The 25642-nt window shown below is 36.4% G+C and overlaps 2 protein-coding genes across 7 annotated transcripts; one reads left to right on the top strand and one right to left on the bottom strand.

Annotated features, from left to right (window-relative positions):
• Positions 1–6171: 6171 nt before the first annotated feature.
• On the bottom strand, positions 6172–6850 carry LOC103710075 (histone H4-like). The gene has a single exon (XM_008795672.4). It carries the CDS (start codon positions 6714–6716, stop codon positions 6405–6407), a length of 312 nt encoding a protein of 103 aa, XP_008793894.1. The 5' UTR covers positions 6717–6850; the 3' UTR covers positions 6172–6404.
• A 1401-nt stretch (positions 6851–8251) lies between these two features.
• LOC103710048 (ribulose-1,5 bisphosphate carboxylase/oxygenase large subunit N-methyltransferase, chloroplastic) lies at positions 8252–25314 on the top strand. Of its 6 annotated transcripts, XR_003386357.2 has the most exons (16): positions 8252–8502; positions 9745–9851; positions 10015–10078; positions 10173–10283; positions 10440–10499; positions 12658–12765; positions 13600–13669; positions 13886–13969; positions 14072–14139; positions 15719–15754; positions 18207–18290; positions 20790–20923; positions 22612–22700; positions 22800–22948; positions 23856–23955; positions 25037–25161. XR_003386357.2 is itself a non-coding variant. In XM_026806010.2 (15 exons), the coding sequence occupies exons 1-15, from the start codon at positions 8374–8376 to the stop codon at positions 25160–25162; spliced, it is 1410 nt and encodes a 469-aa protein (XP_026661811.2). In that variant the 5' UTR covers positions 8254–8373; the 3' UTR covers positions 25163–25314. The 6 variants fall into 6 exon arrangements, 5 of the variants coding, with proteins under 5 accessions (XP_026661811.2, XP_008793872.2, XP_008793858.2 ...); XM_026806010.2 differs by lacking the exon at positions 23856–23955 and having other exon boundaries at positions 8254–8502; positions 9754–9851; positions 25037–25314; XM_008795636.4 differs by lacking the exon at positions 23856–23955 and having other exon boundaries at positions 8255–8502; positions 25037–25314.
• The last annotated feature ends 328 nt before the right edge of the window (positions 25315–25642 follow it).

Below are 25642 nucleotides of genomic sequence, written 5' to 3' on the forward strand. Positions count from 1 at the left end.
AGTTGAAATTAAAAAAAATAAAAAATAGTATTTTTTGGAAATAAAATTTTTAGATTTTGTAAAACAAGGCCAACGAGAAACACTAGAAAATTATTTACTCTACCGATTGAAAATTAAATTTTTTTTTGTCAAAACTATCCTTCAAGCATCAAAATTCATGAATAAATTTTTTTATTAAAAATATAATAGATATTTTACATAATTTTTTTTTTAAAAATAAATATTCAACTAAATATAAGTTATTTTGAAATAAATTATTTTTTTATGATCAATTAAAAATGTTAAAACTATTTTCTCAAATTCAAATAAATTCTAAGAACAATAATGGACCAGACAGTACGAGGAAGCTAAAGGGGATGCTTAGCTGCTGCTGCTTTTGAGAGGACGGCACTTTTTGACCCTCCAAAGTAGTTTGCATGGGACCTGTTTTAGCTTCACTGTATAGCTTAGAAGATCCACTTTTTGGCCAAAATATGTTTATGCAAAAAGCATAAAATCAGATTATTACGTTCTTTTCATAGATTATGTTTTAAAAGCATAAAATCAAATTAGGTTCTCCCGTTGGAGCTTAACATTAAAAATTATGGTTATTTATGTCGCGGTCCCCCCATTGACAGCGGCGTAATGAAAAATTTCTATGGCTCGAAAGATATATTTCTGATCCATAGAATATTTTATTTGTAACTTGCGGTCCCTAAGACCTCATCTAGGTGATTCATTTTTCTCCATGGAGCATTCCATCCAAGTAATTCATTTTTTTCACTCAGTGTAGAAAAGCAAAACAAAAATATTACTTGGTACCTGGTGGTAGACGATTCCACATAACCATCATGGGCATCATGGTTGATTCTTTTAGATGATTGTGTAGCGAGTAGAGAATAGGAGCCAAACTAAGAGGCCACATCAAATGTTGATGAAAAGTAATACATGGATCCAAACGGTTCATTTTTTCCTGTCAAGTGTCTCATCCAAGTAATTCATTTTCTTGACTCAATGCAGAAAAGCAAAAAAAAAAAAAATGTTGATAAACAGTAAAACACGGAATAAAAAAGTTAGCAGGTATATATTGTTATAATGAACTCTGTTTTTCTTTTTAAACAAACACATAAACATACACATACATGATCCTAGCGGTTGCGGGAGGGGGAGGGGCCTTGAATTTAGTCTCACATCGGCTAGTAGCGGGAAGGTTCTGTGCCTTAAATGGGGGTTGGAAAACCTTTCCTCTCGAGGCACCTTTTGAAGGGCAAAATCGTGAGGGCAGTGGTCTCCCCCCGTCTGCGCTGGACGCGCGGGCCGGAGCGCCCAAAGCGGACAATACCTCGGGAGGAACGCAGTTCTCTTTCTCTGCTAGCTTAATGTGGGCTATGCTATTGTGTGAGGCTCCGACCAAAGGCCGTCCTTGCAATAGATGGCGCGCCAGAAAGGGGCGCCTCCTCCGACCGTTGACTACTCCTCAGGACTGTGGAGGCTCAATAACCTTCCCGCTGGGGGGGGGCTATGTTGCGGGAGGGGGAGGGGCCTTGAATTTAGTCCCACATCGGCTAGTAACGGGAAGGTTTTGTGCCTTAAATGGGGGTTGGAAAACCTTTCCTCTCGAGGCGCCTTTTGAAGGGCAAAACCGTGAGGGCAGTGGCCTCCCCCCGTCTGCGCTGAACGCGCGGGCCGGAGCGCCCAAAGCGGACAATACCTCGGGAGCAACGCAGTTCTTTTTCTCTGCTAGCTTAATGTGGGTATGTTGTTGTGTGAGGCTCCGGCCAAAGGTCGTCCCCGCAACACTAGCCAACATGCTTGCTGCAAACAATGAGCCAAAGAGCTGACCAAGTGTAGTGCTATCACCAACGAAGCAACACAATCAAGAGCCGACTAAACACTGATTGAAATTAAAGATTATAAATGTAATTGCAAATACTTGATCGCACTTTATTTGCATAAATACCTCACTCTCCATGACATCAATTACTCATGCCCAACTCGATGAAATTGTAACTAGATTAAACAAAGTAAACTTCACAAATAAAAAAAAAATCCATTCGAAATATTTTCTTTATCTATTAACAAGATAAGAACGTTATTTGGCTTTATCTAACAATTACCCCATCCCACAGAAAAGAAATAAGCTTAATTTGTTCCATTTTTAGATTGCGATGATATTAATAGGCTTAGTTTGAAGCTTTTTCTTCATAATACTTGATCAGAGATATTAACAATCTGACCCCTTCTCTCAAGCATCACACTTCATCACATTCTTTACCACCATGATACGGGTACACACTTAATATTGCACATCATACTTAAGATAATGTTTATGTACTCACCTAATATAGAATAGTATACACTTAATATAGCATGGTATATTCTTAATATTAAAGGGTACAAACTTAATATATGAAAGTACACACTTAATACAACACAAATATATAGTTAATATAGTACAACACACGATTAATACAATTGTACACGGTTAATATGATATAGTACACAATTAAAATCTTAATGATACCCCTATATCAATTCCCATCCTCAGTTCAAAATTATTATTAGGGGTCATCGGTTCCCGTCCTTCACCACTGCCGTGCAATCCCACTCCACTGGATCACCCACGTGAATCCCAACCTCCGTCATCCCTCTCCCGCCTCCTTCCATCCCCTCCTTCACGGGCATGACCACCAATCCTATGCCCGCATGATCAAGATCAGCCTCTCCGCTCTTCGGCCGCTGCTACTTGGCCACTAGTACCACCGTACACAATTAATATCCTCTAGTACACAGCTACTAGATTGGTGTGCACACTTAATACACCGTAGTATATTTAATATAACATAGTACATAGTTAATATCCTCCAATATATAATTAATATCTTCCAATACACACTTACTAGATACGTGTACACACTTAATCTATCACAGTACATGGCTAATATAACATAGTACACAGTTATTAGATACATGTACTCACTTAATGTACCATATTATATAGTTAATATACCATAGTACACACTTAACATATGACTGTAAATACTTAATATACCATAGTACGTAGTTAATATACTAGTACACATTTAATATAGCACAAGACTCCCTTACGCTATGCTATACAGCTAGTAGATACATGTACACAATTAATATACCATAATACATAGTTAATATACCACAGTACACAATTAACATACCACAATACATACTTTAATATATAATGGCAGACACTTAATATACCACAGTCTACAATTAATATACCATAGCACATAGCTAATATATTCTTGATATCGATGACGGTGGGGTCCCCCTGCCCGACGATGATCATGGGGCTAGGCGTTCTTCCAGCTTCTAAACTGGTATGCTACCTCCCATTTTTTATAGGGGGTACTGGCTTGAACAAAGCCCAGGGTGGTAAAGATGATGAAGAGAAACAGGCGCTACAGAGTAGCTACTAACGCAACACATCTGGATGACACCTCCATCTTAGGCCACAAAAAAAATTGCCTCCGGCTCCAGAGCATCTATCAAAGGGGCTTTAAAACTGTCGTAATCTAAGAACTGACTTGGCTTTTTGTTGTTAAGGATGGACTTCTTGTTAATTTCTGCTAAAAATTATTTACTACAAGTACCAGACGTCCGCGGCACGTTATGTTGGGTGAGATCCTTCGGAAGGCAGAAAAAAAATTGGTGGGATTCCTTGTTTGAGCTGGAAACATCATCAGATTTATTATTTTGAATCATTTTCTGCAAGGTAGTGAGAGAGGAGGCATATTTTGTCTACCTTGTGCCAACCAACTTGGCAGACTCTCGGTCACCTGTTTCATGATGCAAGGAATTTGCTTTATGAATTGGGTAATGGTGTGGATATTTTGTTCGCTAGAATGGGAGGCAGCTTAACTAAAATGTTACAGTAGAAGGGGAACTGCGGCTGCAGGAATTTAACTTCGTTGCTGAAAACAGAGTTAATCAGAATTCTGTTTATCAATAAAATGTACATCCAATTAATCACCATATCTTTCGAAAACGTGAGCATGAGGTGTTATTCACTGGTCGAATGCAGATATTAGACTTGACACTATACATGATATTGTAAGGCAAATATACAATTAGGATGATGCAGGGTAGGTTCAATTTATCGCATACCATCTCGCATTGGTCAAAGAAGAATGGTTACAAAGAAAGAAATATTTTCAGATGGCTTTACATCTTCGTATTTTAACACAAGTTCTGAATGCATGCTTGAAATGTCTCGATGATTTGTCGACCAAGTGGACAATTATTCTCTACCACCTTTTATCTCTTGAATATCATGATGGTAAGGTCTTTAAGATTGTGGAGATCGCAAGAGATGCACATAGCATCATGAAGCATCGCGGGCTTGCACCTAGACAACTGCTCCAAATTAAGAGTGGGACTCAGAATTTCAAATCTTCCAAATAAATTACTATAACATTTATAATCTTTCACAGTGCAGGTAGATAAGCAACCAAAGAAAACACAGGAAGAGACACCTGCACGCATGCACATACACATGAATAGATTTGCATATAGACAATGATCTGATTGGAGAAAAGAAATATTTTCTTCAACCTTCTCAACTCGAATCTCTCTCTCAAAAAAAAAAACTAAAAGAAGAGGAAGGAATATCGAAAGTAGGGTTTTAAGTTTCCTTTTCTTTCATTGACAATTCCACCTCTTAAATTGAGGTACATAGCCTCTATTTATAATACTAATAAGATCTCCCAATTTGGATTGAATTCCTCTCCGAGTTTGAATAGGCTAGATATACTAAAATAAATATGATTAATAAAAATATTTTACAAAAAGCTAAAATTTTTGAGAAGGTAGATCTCGACTTCTACATCAACTCTGTCTTCTGTTACATCACAAAACTATCCCAACTTAACCCTAACTACCCTAAAATTGTTCACTTCCAGAAAAGATGAAGATCAGAACATCTATAAGAGGCTAGTTACCATTTGCATTCTCTATCTCTTTGCATGTGGCAAGAAGAAAAGGAGGACCTAGTCCTTGACCAAAAACAACCCTTCCACATATCAAGGAGGTCAGTGTGTGCAGTGAAGATCTGCAGCAGTGGACAGATCACCTGGACCATAGGATACCAATAAGATTTCAAACAAGACTAAGTGAGAATATAATTCTGAATTCAAGGAACCGAGAATATTCCAGCTCTTGACCATATAAATTTCACTAGATTAATTTATATAACAGATACAAACATTAGTTTTATTTTTTCAAAGAAAGTTTGGCAAAACCAATCAGTCTGTATCTTACAATTCACTTCCTAAAATGTGTCAGGGATGATATGAAGTCATCACTATTCGAGAAATATTTATATAAGAAGAAGAAAGTCAGGGATGAATAAGACCATCACCATAGATAGAATAGATTTTACCTGAAACTCACGCAGCTCCACCAACCAGACACAAAATAGCTGGCTTCAGTAGCCTTGAAATTTTGCTTTCCATGATTTATCTGCTAAAGTTAAGCGCAAGAAATCAAAGAAGAAATAACCTTGTGCAATGGCTTTGCTGTGTCCTGTCCTACTGTGTTCACAGCAAAGCAATCCATGAATACCTTGAATGACTTGCCAGCCAAACAGCTTCCAGATAAAGAGTACACAGCATAAGATTTTTTGTATTTCAATTCCCCTAGAAGCACCTCAATTAGTTAGAAAGCATGCACTGTGACGAACATATTAAATTTTCCAATGAACAGAAATCCAAATCACCTGCTTTCCAACAAAAGGTAGCATATCCATGCAACAAGCTACATAATGACTGATGAGAAAAAGAAAAAGGTGCCAGAACTAGAAAGCAAGCAAAACCATAACGCTTAGGTTGTGGGTCAACAAGAAGCACTGAGTGAAAGAATGTAAGAAAGCTACCAGCATAAAGGGTTTAGAACCACAATCTCAACCAGCAACGCCTACATAGGACAGCAAAACACTATGCCTGAAAAATTACAAGAAAAATTATCTTGGAGACAGCATTTCAGCAGATCATATTATACTACTTTCCCTCGATAACTTACAATATCTGAAAAAGATCAGAACTTTACTCCAGGTAAAAAAGTCCTATGCCTCGCCATCCTCTACCTTAATTAGAATATAACTCAAACATCACATTAAAATGATCATCAGAAAATACGAGAAAACAATAAGGATGTAGATAATTGAGAGAACAATGGGGCACTGCATTCATGGATTAAAAAGTACATTAACATTTACAAAAGGAGTTCCTTCCAGTAAACATGACAAGAACAACACAGAATAAAAAAGAGGACAACATCGACAGATGACACCTACAACAGACACCCTACCAAAGTTCCCAACTTTTCTTTTCATCAATTTCTCTATTTTTGGTCATTTTCTTGACAGCAAGACTTTTCATAGAGTAGAAGTCCTAACCACCGAATCCATAGAGAGTCCGGCCCTGCCTCTTGAGGGCGTAGACAACGTCCATGGCGGTGACGGTCTTCCGACGGGCGTGCTCGGTGTAGGTGACGGCGTCCCGGATCACATTCTCCAAGAAGACCTTGAGAACCCCCCTTGTCTCCTCGTAGATCAAGCCACTGATCCGCTTCACCCCACCTCTCCTCGCCAAACGCCGGATCGCCGGCTTCGTGATCCCCTGGATGTTATCCCGGAGGACCTTCCGGTGCCGCTTCGCGCCGCCCTTCCCCAACCCCTTCCCTCCCTTCCCACGGCCCGACATCGTATCTCGCGTAAATTTTCCTGTTTGAATTCAAGCAATCGTAAGCAATATACAAAAGAAAAACAGATAGATTTCGAGGATTTGAACCCTAATTTTGAGGGAAGGGGAACTCGATGATCTCACTTGAGCTACGGACAATTTGTGGGTATTTATGGTGAAATTGGGGCCGGGGGCGCGGGGAAAGGTCGGATCCGTGACGGGGTTTTGGGGATGATATCTGCCGTTGATGTTATTTGGACGGACGGCTGAAGTGGCTGCTAACTGGTCGGTGAGGATCGATGACGTGGCAAAAGGTTTAGCTGCGCGGCAGATTTCGGTTGGGTTGACCAGTTGACCCTGAAAACCGGGAGGCATCTTGGAACCGGACCTGAAGCAGAAAGGGATCCATCCGATCGGTTCCGGGCTCGCACCCGTCTAATCTCTTTAATTGGATCCGAAATGGTATGTAACGCAATTAACTTAAACATAAAAAGCTCTATAAAATTTTCTCAAATCTTTTATGTTGGGAGAGAAAAGAAATGTCCTGCCTTCGATTTTCGGAACGACCTTGCATACGAAGACATAGAATTGTTAATTATATAACTTAATACATCTATTCACGTCATAATTATTAATTTGCATTGCCTAGGGTTGAGTCTATTCTTCCTTGATTCTTTTTTAAACTTGGGTTTGCTCCTTGCAACTCTATGATTTTGTTGTGAACCAAATAATTTCTAAGGTTAGAGAGGGCGAGGGAAAGAGAGAGAGAGAGAGAGAGATCGATTAACATGTTCATCATTTGAGAAGAGAGCAGTAAAAGGAGCTCATTGGAGGTGAAAATTAATAGAAAAGGGAGAGATCTAAGTGGATGCCACTGGTTGCTTCCTCTTGGCCCTGTGCTTTACTTTCACTATGAATTTGTTTATGTACTTGACATTTATATCAATATATATATATATATATATATATATATATATATATATATATATATATATGCGTGCGCGTTTAAAATGTTTGGTAGAGGCCAATAACTCCTGATAGTTGCTTTTGGCACGTCTCTTTGAGAATTTATCCGTAGAGAAGGCTTAAGATTCTAGTCCTAAGCATCGAGAGTACCAATAGAAAAATATGACTACTCCATAATATTCGTCATCTTCTAAGCGAATGTATTTCTCATTAAGCCTCTCATATTTACAGAGAGGCCAACAGTACATCGAATTAGGTGGCCATATATGCGGCTCATCATTCAGGCAATTTTATCTAAGTGGACCAGGTAAAAATAATTGCACACTAAAAAAAAGAACAAATTAGTAGAAAATATTTTATCAAGAAAAAAAAAAGGTAACATGCATTATTGATGTGTAACATTCAAACTAGTCACAAGCAATTATTTATACGTTCTGAATATCAAAAATTCAAAACCATACCAAGTTGCTCAATAGCGTTATAACCGTTAATCGGCGGAGGAAAATTAACGGCCATTTACGCTGTTATTGAAACACCGTTAACCCTCGTTGCGAGAGTACTAGACCCGCCCGCCACGTGCCGAGTACGCGAGCTGACTCACCCGACCCGGACCCCTGCAAATTGCTTGCTCCTCAGCCTAATACCACCGCTCGTCATCTCTCTTTGTTCGCGGCGACTCCGTTCTCACAGCCGCAGTAGCACCGGAAAGCGAATGCGGTTCGGGTCTCGAATCGCTCATCTCCGCTCCCACCTTCCCCTCCCTTTCCCACTCTCTCCGCCTTCTTACCCTCGCTGCAAGCTTTCCCATTCCGCCTCCGCCGCCTCCGCCGCCGCGTCGAAGGTTCGTTTCATCAGCCCTTCTTTTTTCTTCTTCTTCTCGTTCTTGCTTTTGCGACACCTAGATTTCTTTATTTCTTTATTTCTTTATGTCTTTATTTCTTTTGGGAGCTGAATCTTTTTATTAAGAGATTGCAATAACCGAATTTTCTCGGTATTTAGTCGGTCTCTTTTTTCCTTCTCTCGATCATTAATTGGGTAGAAAACCGGGAATTTGATCTCACAGCTATCCTGCAACACGAGTTTTCTAACTACAAGAAGACAGAATGGACGGTTTCTTGATCTTGGGGCAATTTACATTATTCGACCTAAAATTCAAGACGAGGTTGACAAAATCACTGGGTGTTTTCTTGCGATCCTTCAGTTACAGTTCTGTCAGTCATATATCCTGCGATGTTTGGCATGCCGTTATTTCGATTAGATAATGTAAACCCCCAAACATGAGGGTCCACATCCAAGATATCAATATGGTTAACGTTGCTCAGAAACAAAAAGTATAAGAGTAGCAAACTATGTTGTTGTGGCTCAATTTATTGTTTTTCTGCGTAGTCTTTGGGTTTAAGGATCTTGTCACTTAATCATTTTTAAATGAATGAAAATATCCTTGACAGTGCCGTCGATATCTGATATCAATATCCATACACACTAAACTTACAAATTCATAATAAATTCAGGGAACAGATGCCAGTTATGTATACAAACCATGAATTTGCTGAATAGATTTCTTGACTGAAAGATTTATTTTCATTTTTTGTGAAGAATTTGTCTCCTTATGTGGTTGTAACTCCCAAAAAGGTGGCAAGTATCTTGCATACAAAATTATGTATTACTGAAAATACCTTTTAAAAACTATCTTGCAAACCTGAATTCCTCTTTTAAAATTTTAAAAAAATAACTTTTAAAATTTTTGAGGTTATATTCTTTCCACTTCTTAATTGTGCCCTTTCTAGCTCCTTACGTCTCAACCACCATTTTTTCCCCTTTTAGGTGTGCTGCAAATGCTCATCTATCATCTATATTTAATCTCTTTTTCTGCAGTATTTTTTCCTTTTTTTGAATTTGTGTGGTTTGAACAAATTACTGATTAAAACTTGTGACTCAATATTTGATTCTCATGCCTGTGTCCTGAAGATATGTTTGAATCACAATGTTTTAAAAAGAGTATAAACTATTCAAAATCTAAAGATCTCAGTTCGCATTATGTGGAAAGTGTTTTCTGATTTTCTTTTTCTCCAACCCTTTTTAGGACTGCCAGTTAAAAGAAGAAAGCAATGAGTTCTTGTCATGGTTGCAGAAAAAGGCGGGTGTTGAGATATCCTCCATGCTATCAATTGGAAATTCTGTCTATGGCAGGTTTTTTTTCTAAAGAAAATATTTACTCAGCTTGTCTGTTTCTTTAGCTTCCTTACAAGCATCTTACTTAGAGTACTATTTTCTTTCTATTTTGAAATCCATTCTGTGTCCAAGTTTTATCACTGAATGCCAGCATCACAAAATGGCTGTTTTCCAATTGCAGATCACTGTTTGCATCAAAATACATAAGAGCTGGGGACTGTATTTTGAAGGTTCCTTACAATGTTGTAAGTTCCTGATTGACTTTTACAAATATTTCGGCGTGTATCTTTCATTGTTTGGAAACATCAGGAAGGACATCCTTGCTTGTAAATTATGCAGCAAATGACTTCAGATAGATTCCCTTCAGAAATTGAGCCGTTTCTTGTTCATGATGTTGGAAATATATCACGACTTGCTGTAGTTCTTCTAGCGGAGCAGAAACTGGGTCAGGTATCAATCCCTGAAATATATCCTGAGCTTATCAAATCTCACAAAGTTTGATCTATTGTTAGGGAATTTGTGCTCCATGCAGTCATGGAATTAAATTTGCTATACCTGTGAATCACGAACAACCGCAAATTTTATTGTCCTTTTCTTTCTGTGCAGAATTCTGGATGGGCAACATATATTAGCAATCTTCCTCGTAAGGATGAGATGCATAACACGGTACATATATATATTTTGAGTTGAAAGACAATACGAAGTGCTAAGATACTCAGAAGGGAATTGCAAATTTGTTTGCTTCCACAATGCTTGTTGCTTTAGAGTTTAGAATGTTGACTACATTTTCTGCTCCATTTGATTTTATTTTCCCTTTCTACATAGTTCTGCAAGATGCCTTTTTCAATAGCAATAGAATTCCACCTAAGAAAAGGCGACACTATAAGCTATTAATGAGGAGAATGCCTGATTTTTTTGCTTCATGCAAAATGAAGAGGATGAAGTTATGTCAATACAAGTTGAAATTAACCATATTGATTGCTAGCAGAGAAAGTTTTGTTTTGGAAGGATTATGTCCTGGTAAAGATGAACTTCAGGAACAAGTTTAATCTCATAATCTTGCTCACATTTGTGGACTATTGTGTTGTGGGTTTTTTTTGCAAGGCCATAAACCACAATACATTAAGATTTATCTTTTTCTGTAAGATTTGAAGAAGTTATCTTTAGCTACGTCTCTACCTGACATCAGTTTTCCATTACCTGACATCAGTTTTCCATTGCTTACGTTCATCTTAGTTTGGTTTGCTTTGTAGTCAAAAGTTAGATATGGATTTTGTGGAGCTGTAGTTTGTAAGTGATATAGGTTGAGACTTCATATTTACTACGAGTCACACCATGGCATATTTAAGTTGATCAAAGGAATGAAACATAAAATCATAAATCTCTCTCTCTCTCTCTCTCTCTCTATATATATATATATATATATATTGTTATCAAATATATAAAGGGCGAGCCTTGGCACAATAATAAAGTTGCTTCACTATGACTTGGGTGTCGCGGATTTGAAATACAGAAACAACCTCTTCGAATGTAGGGGTAAGGTTGTGTGCATCTGACCCTCTCCAGATTTTGCAATGGTGGGAGCCTCATACTCTATGATGCCCTTCTTATTCTTATCATATATATATATATATATATATGCATATAGAATGCAAGTTTAATGAGAATAGAAATGAAGACATAATATCATTTAAGATTAATGAACAAGAGATATCACAATGTGATCGATTTCATTATTTAGGATATATTATACATAATAAGCAGGAGATAGATGAAGATATATGTAATAGAATTAGGGTTGATTGGATGAAGTGGTGAGGTGGATCTAGAAAATCATATGATAGATGTATAACTTGGAGACTTAAGCGAAAGTTTTATATAACAACAGTAAGGCCTGCAATGTTGTATGGCTTAGAGTTCTACGCAATAGGGACAATATATGAAAACAAATTGAGTTTGGCATAAATGAGAATGTTAAGATGGATGTGTGGCAAAACTAGGAAGAATATATTAATAAATGAATATATAAGAGGAGCTATAAGAGTTGCCCAAACTAAGGACAAAGTGATGGAAAATCAATTAAAATGGTATGGATATGTACAATGATGATATGAAGAGACTCTTATAAGGAGAGGTGCTTTAGTTTATGTTGAAAGTTACAGGAAGGATGAGGAAGATCTAATTTAACATGGATGGAGGTTGTGAGGAAGGATATGAAGAAATATGGAATAATATCAAAGTTGGCCTTAAATAGGAATACCCGGCGAATGATGATCCATAAAGCTGACGCCGTATAGTTGGAAAAATGATTGATGATTATGATTATGATTATATAGGTTATGTATGTGTGTGCATGTATTTGTGTTACTTAACAAGGAATGATGTAATTGAAGATTTTATTCTATAACTTTGATATTTACTTAGGCTACTTCTGTATTCTAGGCATATGTGGTATTACAATGAGATCTGAAAGAAGTATTAGATGTATGTTTTGCAAATCTATTAGGCCTTCATGCGGAAGCCAGCCTTCTCTCTAGATATGGTGTTCCCTAAAAGGAGAAAGCTTTCCCATTTAGACCACTAGATTCCTAGTACTAAAAAGATACAATACATGTACATCATCATTACTATAATGGTTTTCTTCTTTATATTTCGCACTTGTGTTATAGGGTGACATATAAATGTTTTGAAAGTTGCCACTTATTGATTTGCAATGTACTTGTTTTTCTATAACATCTTTTTTGCCACTGCTTCTGTTTAAGTTTTTAAAATTAAATGACATTTTTGTGAGTACTTACGGTAAATTGTATTCAAATCATTTCAGATATTCTGGAGTAAAGATGAACTGGAGATGATTCGTTCCAGCCCAGTATATCAAGAAACTTTCGACAAAAAGGCTTACATTGTGAAGGAATTTTCGGCGCTTAGACCAGTTTGTATCATCTTAAGAACCTGTTAATTTAGATTGTTAGCTAATTTGTGATCATTTATTTATTCAATTATAAAGTATAGATGCTGGAATAAGATTCTTCCTTCATAAATAAATGGTGTTAAAAGAATATTCAGAGCTCAAGTCTACTGTTGCCTACAAACTCTTTTCCCTTCTCATGATAACTTTACAGGATATCATATTCTAGTTATATATCCTTTTAATTTGTGGTCCAAATCTTCTGCAGAACACATTTCTGACACAAATTATGTGCCTCTTCTGTTCTGTAAGAATATGGTAGTTAACTATCAGTTTGTTGCTTGAAGCATTTCTTTGTAAAGTTGCTTCTAGATGCTATCTGTCTATTTTTTTGGGTAAAATTGTATTATTTAAGAACTTTGTGTTTCTTTATCTTCCCAAACCCTCATTGTTTTGTTTCACACTGTATTTTAAAAGGAAAGCTAATATTACTCATTTTCTAAGGGTATTTAGTTGTTAACTGTACATATCATGCAGGCTCACCTATAACTTCATAACTTGTGAAAGTTGTCTGATTGTTTTAACTTTTACAGGTTTCATACAATCTAGTAAACTCTTAAGATAATCTGAATATAGTTTTCTAGTTTTAATACCTTCATATACTTGGAAGATTGATTCATCTGTCTGTAGTAGGCTATCTTGGTTTACTGCCATTTCATTTTTCCACTATGCCTCTTTTGTTAGTAATTAACAAGATAGTTGACAAGCATGTGTTATTTATGATCTTTTTCATCCTAGTTCATATCCTTTCTTTGTTTGGTTAGTCATATTCTTTATGTTTGACTTTTTTTTTGCCAGGCTCTGGAACATTTTCCCCAGACCTTTGGTGATGTTCGATTGGAGGACTTCATGCATGCATATGCTTTGGGTATGTTTCAGCTGGACCTTGCAAGGCTTTCTATTATCACCTATAACTAGCAAGCATTCTATATGAGTCTATTTAGTCTTTAAAATCTATCTTTTCTATCTCTGTATGGTTATTTTCAAGCTCTTTGTGAATATTCTTTTGAATTTAAAATACTACTTAACAATTTTATCTTTTTTAATTGGTATTTGTGTGATTTTTTTATTTATCTTATGCCAATAAGTTCGAATTGTGAACTAGTAAGTTTGATGGTACCTCACAGTTACATCTCGAGCATGGGCGACCTCGAAGGGCATATATTTGGTATGCTTTTTGTGGTAAAACTTATTACTAAAAAGTTACACCTATTGTATGCTTTCTTTCACATTCTCAATCTGATTAGTTGCTTTTAGATTCCATTTGCAGATTTTCTCAATCATGATGGCACTTCTGATGCAATTTTACTAAGTGATGAAGATAACAAAATTTCTGAGGTACATCTCTCTTACTTTGTATTTGGCAGAACATATTTCTACATGAGGTTCCCTTTTGCTGTACTATGCATGCTTTCCTTCTGTTATACTTGTATAGATGTGCTTTTGGAGAATATCTTATGATAAGTATGCTTTGTCATGGCGTCAGAAAAAAAACATGCTTTGAACATAAAAAGGAGATACTTCAAATTATCTTCATTGCAAAAATTATCTTACCTATTAGATATTTTTTTTTTCTTTTTGTTTCTTAGTTCCAAATTAGGTAGATCTAGGCTTGATTTTTCTTGTCCATTCTACATCCACTCAAGAACTCATGTAAGTCATTTTTCTTTTTTACTTCTTGGAGCACTTAGTTATTGTGCACTTTGAACTTTATAGACTATAAGCACATTTATGACCTTTCTCTTAATACATATGTATGTACATACATTATATATATATATATATACATATTATACTTCTTTTATCAATGAAATACATGTTGAAACTTAAAAAGAGCATACTGCATTTATTTAGTGGAGTTTGTGAATGGGAGGAGGTGCTCAAGAACATAAGAGCCATTAATTGATCATGTATTCTAATTTTCCTCAATGAGTATGCGAAAGATGCTAAGATGATCACAATAAGGGAAGTTTTATGAATGAAAGGACTTATCTCTGTTGAGCATCATCCCCAAATTTTCTATGATTCAACCACTTGAAATGAATTGTTGTGTTGGAAGAATCTGGAATTATCTAGGCTTTATTAGGGTTTACGTTGCTCTCACCGCTATTCTAGTATTCTTTTGTACATCTAGTTACGATGTTGTCTGTTGTATACTTCTAGTTTGTGTGAGGAAGGAATTAACAATCTAATATTTGCTTAACATTGCATAAACATTAGTGGACATTCCTTAAAGGAAACTTTTTATGAAGAAATTCTCCATTACTCCATGTAATAGTTAATGTTAATTTACTCCATGCTTTTACTGGCAATATCAAATATTAATAAATTAGAGTATGCAAAGCAAGGACTTAAGGAACCAATTAAAGTGGCAACACATGAAGTGGAACATTGATGTCAGTACAATTACTTTCTCTGGAAACTTTTACGAGGTTCAAATTAATGGGTGGGCCATTTAGTGATTCAATGGTATCTTAAGCATATGTCAAAGAATGTCATGTCACTTAGAAAAGTCACACAAGTCCTCTAAAACTTGAGTTCAAACAGTTTGAAAAATTAATATAGAAAAATGACATATGTCATTTCCGAGGATCCTTACTGCATCCTTAATCAAGTAATGGATTCACTAAACGATCATCCCCTGAAAGTAGATTGACTAGATTATTCTGTTTCTTGTTTTGGGTGCCTCAGTCTAGAAAGAGCTAATTCATGATCTGGCATCGTGTTTACTCTAAAACCTGTTGCACTGTTTCACGGTTCACCTCTATGGGCCAACCTCAATTTAATTATGGATTTTTTGGATGATTGATCGCTCTATTTGATGCTTAATTATTTTTTATAACTGTCAGTATATTTAAAAATATGAAATTGGATGTTTCATTTCTGAATGGCAAATTTGCGATGCTGTTCTATGCAGGTTATTGCTGACCGAGATTATGATATTGGTGAACAGGTCATAGCATATCTAAATGAATCTATTTGAAATTTCTTTGTTTATATGTGCTCTGCTGTTGAGAAATATCATAGAAGGCTATATAATATTATGGCTTGAGCGAATGTGAAAAATTACATCTAGTCATTATTTTTAGCTCCTGCCATTTAGCCTTTAGTCCAGTGCCTATTGTTTGAATTGCTTTCTCTTTTGAATTTCATTATTGAAAATACTCTTGTCTAATCCAAAAATTGCCGAACCGGTACCGGGTGCCGTACCGGTTGGCGTCTGGTCCGATTCGGTACCGGTTCGGACCGGACCGAGTCAGTCCGAATCGGTCGCAAAAAATGCCACAGCGCGGCCACAATGCGGCGCGCGCCCGGACTTGATGCAAACTGACCGGTTCGCACCGAGTCCTAGCCGAACCGAATGGAACCGGTCTAGTTTCATTTGGTTCGCTCTTGTACTGGTGAGGCCGGAACCGTTTTATATGCTCGAACCGACCTGGTCAGAATCGGGCGGTTTGTTTTTGCCTGAACCGGGCGGTACGGCCCGATTCGATATTTCTTGGTCTGATCCTAGTGTATTTTAAGGCATCATCAACAAACAAGGTGTTGCTTGGTCTTCAGTACATCAGATTTACCATTTATGTACAATACCTCATTTGCTTTATATGTATCCTGTGTTGTCTCTAACATTCATGCAAGATGTCGTCCTTTGAAGTGAAAGTTTTCATGCAATATGTTATAACTGTTAGCCCTTGAAAAATAAACAAAACATTTATTGGTTGTTTGAAGTTTTTTTTCTTCAATTTTGATGTGTGCACATGGGCAGGCACATACAAAGTTCCAGTTGCTCATGGGGCAGAGTACCCAAGCAAAAAAGATTACTTCACCATGGAAATGACCAGAATGCCCTAACATGTATTTACATAGAAAATACAAAACATGGTGGCACTTCTACCGTTCAACAATTACAAGAATTTACTCTGACTGTTGTATCCCCAAACAAACACAGATTTATATTGTATGCATGTATGAATGTCTTTGTTCATATGGCTGCAATCAGTGGGACTTAGAAATCTCATTTCTCCACCACCACCACCAAAAAAGGAAGAAAAAGAAGAAAACCCAGCCCTCAAAAAAGAGCAAAAAAAAAAAAAGAGAACACCTTGCAACTCAATTATCCGTTCCTTTCACAACTCACCCCTTCCTTTGTTGGCATCCTTCAAATTCACCCCATCTCGCAATCCCATTTAGGTAGTGGCAGTGGCTGCAGGGTGGGGGCAAATTAAAAAGAGGAAGAAGGGGACAAGGGGGTGTAGACTAGTGTTTGACGCCAGTGGGAAGTTGAGACTTGCCCAGGATGAGGGTAGAGAGGGGAAGAGTGTAAGGTGGGGAGTAGAGTTAGATCAAGAGGGGGGAAGATCTGAAGAAGCCAGCTGGGGTTCTTTTTCTTTTTGGCCCTGACCAAAAGTCTCAAATTGATAAGAAGGTTTACAGTGGAGTTACAGGTTATTTTTTTTATTGTAAGAGGATCTGACCAAAAGTCTCAAATCGATAAGAAGGTTTACAGTGGAGTTACAAGTTTGTTATTTTTTTTATTGTAAGAGGATTGGATCAGATGAATAGTAAAATGAGGTTACAAATCATTTTTTCTAAACAATGGAATGGTCAATATCTCCTAATTTTTGTGAATAGAACAACCTAAAGTCAGAAATTATTTTGGCCTTGCATCCAATATTCTAGTGGAGGTGTAAACAATTATTTGCATTTTCATGTGTTAATAAATCATAAACTCTTATTGATACTGAGAAAACAAAGGGAAGATTTTTAGCAATTCTGCACAACTTTATTTTACTTTGCTTTGTTTCACATTTAAACTAATTTCCTTGCATTGGCATTTGATTAACTATAGTGTGCTTTTTGTTTTAATTAAATGATACTTGTGGATTATTATTTGATACTACTTGTTAGTTATTTTTATGCTTTTAATCAATGTTGAAAAGTAACTAGATTTCATAGAATAGAACATGATTATAGGATTTCAGTTTGTCATGTCATCTAATCTTATGTTTATAACTATTTTTGAGATCTCAAGTTGCTGCCGTGGAAATTTCGTTGTATTTGAGGGTATCCAGTTCCACGATAGGGCATGCTGCAGCTGATCATGCTTTTATGAATTCGTCCTTGTTGCCACTTCTATAAGCATCAATATTGGTATCCTGCAATCGGTCATCATGTTCATGTTGTGTATCACCATATTCCCAAATATGTCTTATTCAAGTTCTGTTATGTTGCCTATATATGCTTTAGAAAAATGTGTAGGAATAATCACATGGGTTTAAGGTAGTACTAGAATTGGCTGTGTTTTTGTTCTTATTGGTACTGGTGAGTCTTTGCAGCTTTGAATGAATATATATCTGTGTACTCATTATAATTGAGATTGGACAAAATCCTGATTGCATTTTCAGGTAATGATTAGATATGGGAAGTTCTCTAATGCTACACTTTTGCTGGACTTCGGTTTTACTCTTCCATATAACACTTATGATCAGGTTGTATTCCAGCTTTACTTGTTGAAACATCTGTTATGCTAAGCAATCTGATTAGATGAGTTTCAGATTTACTTCGAACCTATAGCATGTTCCTTCTTATATGTCATGCCTGATTTAATCTGCATTAGGTTTTATTAAGCTTTTGATTGCACTAATGACGATATATATCGTGCTGTTCATTCTGCAATTACATGTATGTAATGCCTTTTTAGAAGTAATTCAACTTTTGAAGTTCATTTTATAGCTTTCCATCAACATTTTCTTTAGACCCTTTTGCTGATATAGAGCCATAAGTATCAAAATATGAGATGAGATAAACCTAGAAGTGAGTACCATTGGAAACTTACCTAACAAACGTACAAGAAGCTTTATTAAGGCATTAAGTAAGATGCTCTGGGTTCAAATGAAGCACATAGATATTTGCAGAAAATTTGTGGGAGAACCTATGGTTCTTGTTGAAGAAAAACAGCTTCGATCAGTTATATAAATTGAAAATATATCAGCTATCATCAAGTCAAATTCATGCCATTAAGCAGTCAGAAATGATCGCGGATATGATCATGGATAACTTCTCTTCATTTTTTGGGAAGTGTATTTTTGGGGTTGTTTAATTGCTTGGTCAATTGTCCTAAACTTTGCATTGAAGGTGAAGAATATGCTTGGCTTTTGTTTTGACTTGGAATGGTTTTTTGAGATAAGGGTATAAGTGCATTCTAAATATAGGTACAGGCTGAACAATATTTTAGTAATCAAGAAGAGCGGCATTAGCTCTAGTCTCTGTGATGGATATTCTTCAGTTATTTGGGTTCACATCTGAGGTCACATAAGTTCTTCTCATACTCACATTATTCTTTAGATTATTGAAAAGTTTTCAAACCAATCATGATGTCCTTTCTGGAAGCATTGTTCTTTGAAATGTTTCTGAATGGTAGTGATAAAATGTTTTCCAAGTATTAAATAATTGATGCTATTTATTATTTGTGGTATTGACATCTTTTGTTGTTGATTTTATCTCTTGCATGTTGTTTTAGCATGAATTTCATAAGGTATTGCTACTTTTTTACATCTTTATTGATTTACTAATTTTTTGTTAAATGCTTTTTTCCCTGAACTTTAATAAAATTGTCCTGACTGAATATGAAACATCTAGAAAGATGTGATTCCATTTCTTTTCAACATATCACACAAAAGCAATCCCTTTCCATGGCACACAAGTGTACCCATTGGAGTCTCATTCTACAGTAGTGCTTTCTTCTTGGTCTTCAAAGTTGTCCTGCCACCTCCCTTGCTTGAGGGTTTGAAGGTTGGTTTTCCTGAAGGTAATAAACTCCTATTTATGACAGGAAGAAACCATTAAGTGCAATGCACTTATATTAAATAGGGAATAGAGATATCTGAGAAGGAGATTCCATGCCAAAGTTGGTGCTATATCAGTAAAAGATTCCCCAAATAATTCTTTAATTTTCCTGTCTTGACTTTTTCTGGATGACCCAATTATTTTGGTTGATTACTATACAAGAAAGCACAGTGGACTTGTGGATTTAATTTAATTTTTGATGCTTTTCATTGTATGATATCTCACAAAAAATTGTCGCGGTCATATCCAAAAAAGAAATTAGAAGTATACAGGTTTGGTTGAAAATTTGTTTGCAGCTTGTCTAGTTGCTTCATGTGCGTAACATTAGCAGAGAGGATATTGTTGGGACAATTATTTAAAAAAGCCAGAAGAACATGACAGTGTTACAAAGGAGACCTGGGAGTAGCAAAGCAAAAGCAAGAAATGAAAGAAATGAACTGTGGATATCAAAAGTTGAAGATGACATCAGTCAAGAAGGGATATGGTTTTTGGTCAAAAGGTTCGACATTTGCTAGCATAACTAGAGCTGGATGGATTCACTGAAAAGAAAAGGATGCAAAGTCTGCAAAACAATAACAAAACATTTGTGAATAAAGCCGATGATCTATTAAATGACATGATGGATATATTTTTAGTGTGCCTTTCTAGGTAAATTCGACATGTCTACATGAAGTTGTCTCCATTAGACTTTTGAGTTGTTGCACTTCTCGTACCATATAATTGGAGATCTATTAAACATTTGTATATTAAGAAGTTTCACTAGAAGTCATAGCTACTGATGGTGAAAACAAGTGTACCTTCAAGGAAAACTGCTTGGCTTTTAATTCCACATATGAAAAAAACTCCATGCTGGTCCATATCTATTCTAACTTATGAGTTACCTTGAGATTGGTTGAAATTTTATATCAACTGCATCCTCCTTGATATCTAAGATCTAACTCCTTCAGTGTCTATATTTCTTATGATTTCAGTGTCTATATTTCTTATGATTTTGCATTTCTGGACTATCATTATCAGCTTTATGTAACCATGATCATCAAAATTGTGAATTTTTCCATTTAGATTATTTGAACCTTTCGATTTGCGTACCTATGCTCTCAGATTTCACTGCATTTAATAGAAGTTATGTCAGTCGATTTCAGGTACAGATTTGGATGGATGCACCATTCCATGACCCTTTGTATCAAATTAAATTGGAACTTCTGCAAAACCATTGCTTACCAAGGATCGTGGATGCTAGTGGTTTCAATAGTTCAAAGAGTTCCTTTGTTATCAAGTTGGTATTAGTTTATGCTTTGCAAATTTTTATTTGTTACACCACTTTAAGATAAAAAATAAAAAATACAATTATTACTGTTTGTATGCAAAGGAAAACTCACCTTTACACGGTATCATATTTAGATATGCTTAAAATGGAATGATGGAGACTTCAAGCGAAATAGATGGTGCTGAAATGCGATTAAGAGTGTTCCATGATTGCTGCAGGCTGAGAGATTACAATCAAGGAGTTTGTTTTACGCTGTCGATAAGGCCTTTCATCTAAAATTTATTAAATAGCTGGACACAGTTTTTGCAGGTTAATTGGTGTCAGTACATTCAAAGGATATTGAGGTGGTTGGATGACAAGAGCTAAATAGGCAGGGTTAAAAGTAGGTACACGGTGAAACCTGCAAGCTGTAAGAGGATCGATATTGTTTATGCATGTGCAATGAACGCCACTGAGTGCCATGGTCAGGTGAAAACATTTGTCTCATGCCAATAGTTTTATGGGGAATGAAGACCTATAAAAACCTGACGATGTTGTCATATAGAACTCGGAGATAAATGATGAGCATAAATTAGTAATTCACACCAGATGGGTCAAGTACAAATCCTACTATGACATTTATTTCCATCCCAAAGTCAAATTTCCATAAATGATGAATTTTGTTGTATCATAAGAATAATGGTTAAAGCATTCTGTCTAAAGATGATACCAAAGGGATTTGCTAACGCTTGCTCATCATCTTATTACAATAAAGCCATCAAAGCAGTTAACATATCGAAATATTATATAGCTCAGTGAGGGATAGCTGCCTATCAGAATCATACTGTATGGTCGAAATTGATTTTACAGAAACTCGAGGAATGTAATAGAGTGATTCAGATATGAATGATCTCATTTGAGTTCACTATGAACCAACTTTTAGATGAATGCAGTTGCTCATGTTTTGGAGAAGAACCAGCTATCCGCTACTTAAACCAAGACTCTGTATGTCATGCTAGTTTACCAGAAAATTGCCTATTGGAAGTTCATATCCAAACATCGGCCTACTTAGATGGCTGGTAGTTGACAGCAGTAAGTTGAGCAAGTCATACCAAAATGCTTGCTACCATGATTAATCAGTCGATAGTTACAGAGAAACTAGACTAACATTCACTTAAAATGCGTCAATGGTTTTACTCTTTGAAATGTGTATTACTCCAGGAGGGAATCCTTACTGAAAGTGGCAGCTGGTGAAGTTAAAGATGTTTATGTTAATTGCATGCTAGAAGAAGATTTTGGGAGTTTAAGCTGTGGTTATTTCCATAATAGCTTCATAAATGGTGGGCAGGAATGCAAACATTATAGTCTTCTTTGACAGGTCTTCACTTGATTTCATCAGAATGTACATAGATCCAGGTCTCCCTAAAATTAGAATATTTCATGCAGATACAGTAACAGCTCCATTTTCCTTGGGTAAGCATGCTCATGTTATCTTACTGTCCTTGTACTGCTGATTCTTAGGGAAATTCATAAAATTTTGTATTCTTACTTCACTGCAAGCACCTTATTACTGTCAATACTTGGTCATTTTGGAGGTTGTACTTTACACACACACACACGAATCAAGATGAACATATAGTTGATAATTTTCTATTAATATGCTTAAAATTAGTTAACCACATTCAATTTTTAATACAAATAATGGTATTTGTAATTAGGGAAGTTAAATCTACAAGTGGAAAGGGACAAGGCATCCCCCAGGCTCTCCGTGCATATTGTCGGGTTTTATCTGCTACTTCACTTGAAGGTTGAAAACCTCTCTTTATCACCACAAAGTGTTTCACAAGGAATCATGTAACTGCATTTAATATTATTCTTGTCTGGTTGATGGGATTTTCACATGCAGAACTGAAAGCTTTGACTGTTGAGGCTGCTGAAAATGATGGCAGATTGGCACGACGCACTTTAACCGACAGGGATAGAGAGATTCAGGCTCATCGCATGCTGCTTTCGCAATTTATCCCCATGATTGAGGATCACGATGCTGCTCTTAAGGTAAACTCCATTGAAGTTTATATTATGAGATTGAAATTTTATGACTGGCTCTCATGTGTGCCTATCTAGGACTATTGCACTTCTCATTAAATATCTTATAATTGAGTTTAATGACTTATTGGCCATTGATGGACATTAAGATTTGTGTGTAGAAGTTGCTGCGCTTACGAAGTCATTGCATACATACACTTTTCACTCTATCTAGGACTATGGCCAAGAAGTTCACAGCCAAATTTTTAACAAGAACTTTGGAGTCTGCCCCTAGCGTAGGCTGAGGATGAAAATTATGAGTCCACATCATAACCATGTTAAAGTTAACTAAGTATTGAACAGCTAACCATTTATCTTGTTATTACAATTAGCTCAGTGGGTTTGGAATGCAAAGTTGGATGGTGTCCATGCATCTGATGACCACGATCATCTTATCATGGATGGTCTACAATGATTCTGCATAGAAATGTACTAACTATACTCCATCCAATTGTAAATTTGACTCCAGAATGTAACAACCTAGGACCTCACCCAAAATGGCTAGCCAGAAGATATTATTTGGGTTCCTTGATCCTGTATAAGTACTAAAGATCTATCCAGCGAATAACCAATGTGGGACTAAATACACGCCCGCACGGGTCCTGACATACTTCTCTCGTTAAGCCCTGACGTCCTTGTCAGGCTAAGGGTTCAAATTCATTCAAATCTAATCATAAACACCACGACCGGCCCGTGGTCAGCCCCAATGGATCCGTGCTTCAGTGTTCCCTAGTCCACATAAGTTATGAGTCGGGTCTGCTTTAATACCATTTGTAACAACCTAGGATCTCACCCACATGGCTAACTGGAAGGTATTATTTGGATTTCTTGATTCTGTATAAGTATCTAAGATCTATCCAGCGAATAATCGATGCAGGACTAAACACACGTCCGCAGGGGTCCTAACATAGCAAGATCAACTTTAAAATTTGAAGATGCTAACTCCATTTTCTGCACGAAGACCCTTTCATTCTCAGGTGAAAAATAATATTTTACTCTTGATATTGAATTTCTTCATGCATTTTTTCAGCAATTGCACTAAGAAAATCGACATGTGGCTTCTAAGCATGGGGTTACCACTATTCATTGCTAGAAGTATCAACATAGTTTGTGCATGTGTGAATGGCCTTTAAATGATGGAATTTTTTGGATGATGTATTTCAAATAACACGTATTCCAAATCAAGAAAAAAAATTAAAATTTCTATACACTGACATGCATAAATCTTATCACAGTGTTAGCTTTTGTTCCTTCTTCGCCATTCATCCATGGCAGCGGACCCTGAAACAGATGTTTCTCATAGAATACTTTTGTCTCTTATGAGAGATTACCTTCCATATATTTTGATTAAAATCCCTGCTGTATATAACCAAAATGCCTAGCTTGACTGGATGTGAGGCCATGGGTCTCACATGTAGTGGATGAGGCCATGGATCTCAATTCCCTTTTAAAGATGCTTTTCTTTTAGTATACAGATATCTCTATATAGTTGACAGAGAAAAAAGGACCGATATATGAATTAAAACTGGTTTATATTCAACTATCTTCTTTAAGTCTCCAAGATTAGTAGATTCATGTCCATCTGTCAAATGATTTCTATCTGAATGAATAAAAAACCATGTTCAAAGTTGAAAACCTTGGTTTCTTTTTCTCCCCTGTTGATAACATACTCAGCATCCCTTAGATTACTTTTTTTAATTTTCTTTCTTAAAGATTAATCATGGTGGACTGTCTTCTTGTATGGAATTCATGGGTGGCCTGGTTTGACCCAGAAAATAGGTTAGCTTTCCAATTGGGGGACAAAGAGCATACCCCAGTCAGCACTTGCAAACCTTGTTAGGGTACATTATACACTAGAACGAAGTGCTTAGCGGCACTTAAGGTTTTTTTTTTTGGAAAAAAAAAATTTTTTTATTTTATTTTTTATTTTTAAAATATATATTATTTTTTTAATTTTTCTCTCTGCAACCATTCAATTATATTGGACAGCATTTTTTATGGTTTGGTCACAGCCTTTTTTTTTTTCTTTTTTCTTTTTTTCCCCTCTCTGCGCCATAGGTGCTCGAGTCTTCTAACCAATTTTCTGTTAGAAGACAAATGGCAAAAGATCTCCTCAAGGGCGAGCTTCGAGTTCTGCAGTCTGCATGTGCCTGGCTGACAAATTACTGTGAAAACATATGCTAGAACAGGAACTATTCGATAATTCACTGCTTTAGGATCCACAATCTGTAGGTGTATTCTGTGAAGTATCTCCTATATAATCAGCAGCCATCAAAAGTTGTTATTTGTAACCTACTAGCTTATCCATTTTATTATGTGCATTTGTTCTTTGATTACTGATGCGGTAAAATGATGCTGGAGCCCTGACAAAGAGAGCGAAAACTTGACCAATGGTTCATAATAACTGGAACCTCTTCATGGGGTTCACAAGAATCTGAACTAGCACAAGTAATTTCTCTCTGATAGAGGTGACATATCTTCAGGTGAAATAGGAGCAACTTAATCTTTGTATTAGAACTGCGACCATCGATCTCTGTTCTCTCTGGTAAACAATGCATGGCTGGTGGTACTTACCATGCAGGTGTGATGAGAAATGCAAGGTTTCCTGCTCAAGAAACTTTACCTCTTCTCTTAAACCAAAACTTGACCTCTTCTCTTAAACCA

Source organism: Phoenix dactylifera, chromosome 3 (assembly GCF_009389715.1).
Source record: "Phoenix dactylifera cultivar Barhee BC4 chromosome 3, palm_55x_up_171113_PBpolish2nd_filt_p, whole genome shotgun sequence".
NCBI classification, from domain to species: domain Eukaryota; kingdom Viridiplantae; phylum Streptophyta; class Magnoliopsida; order Arecales; family Arecaceae; genus Phoenix; species Phoenix dactylifera.

Coding starts and splice junctions, on each gene's coding strand:
- LOC103710075 (XM_008795672.4), bottom strand. CDS start 6,716: ATGTCGGGCCGTGGGAAGGGAGGGAAGGGGTTGGGGAAGGGCGGCGCG.
- LOC103710048 (XM_008795636.4), top strand. CDS start 8,374: ATGCGGTTCGGGTCTCGAATCGCTCATCTCCGCTCCCACCTTCCCCTC. Junction 13,670..13,885: donor CATGCATGCATATGCTTTGG/GTATGTTTCAGC, acceptor ATCTTATGCCAA/TAAGTTCGAATTGTGAACTA. Junction 20,924..22,611: donor AAGAGTTCCTTTGTTATCAA/GTTGGTATTAGT, acceptor ATTTGTAATTAG/GGAAGTTAAATCTACAAGTG.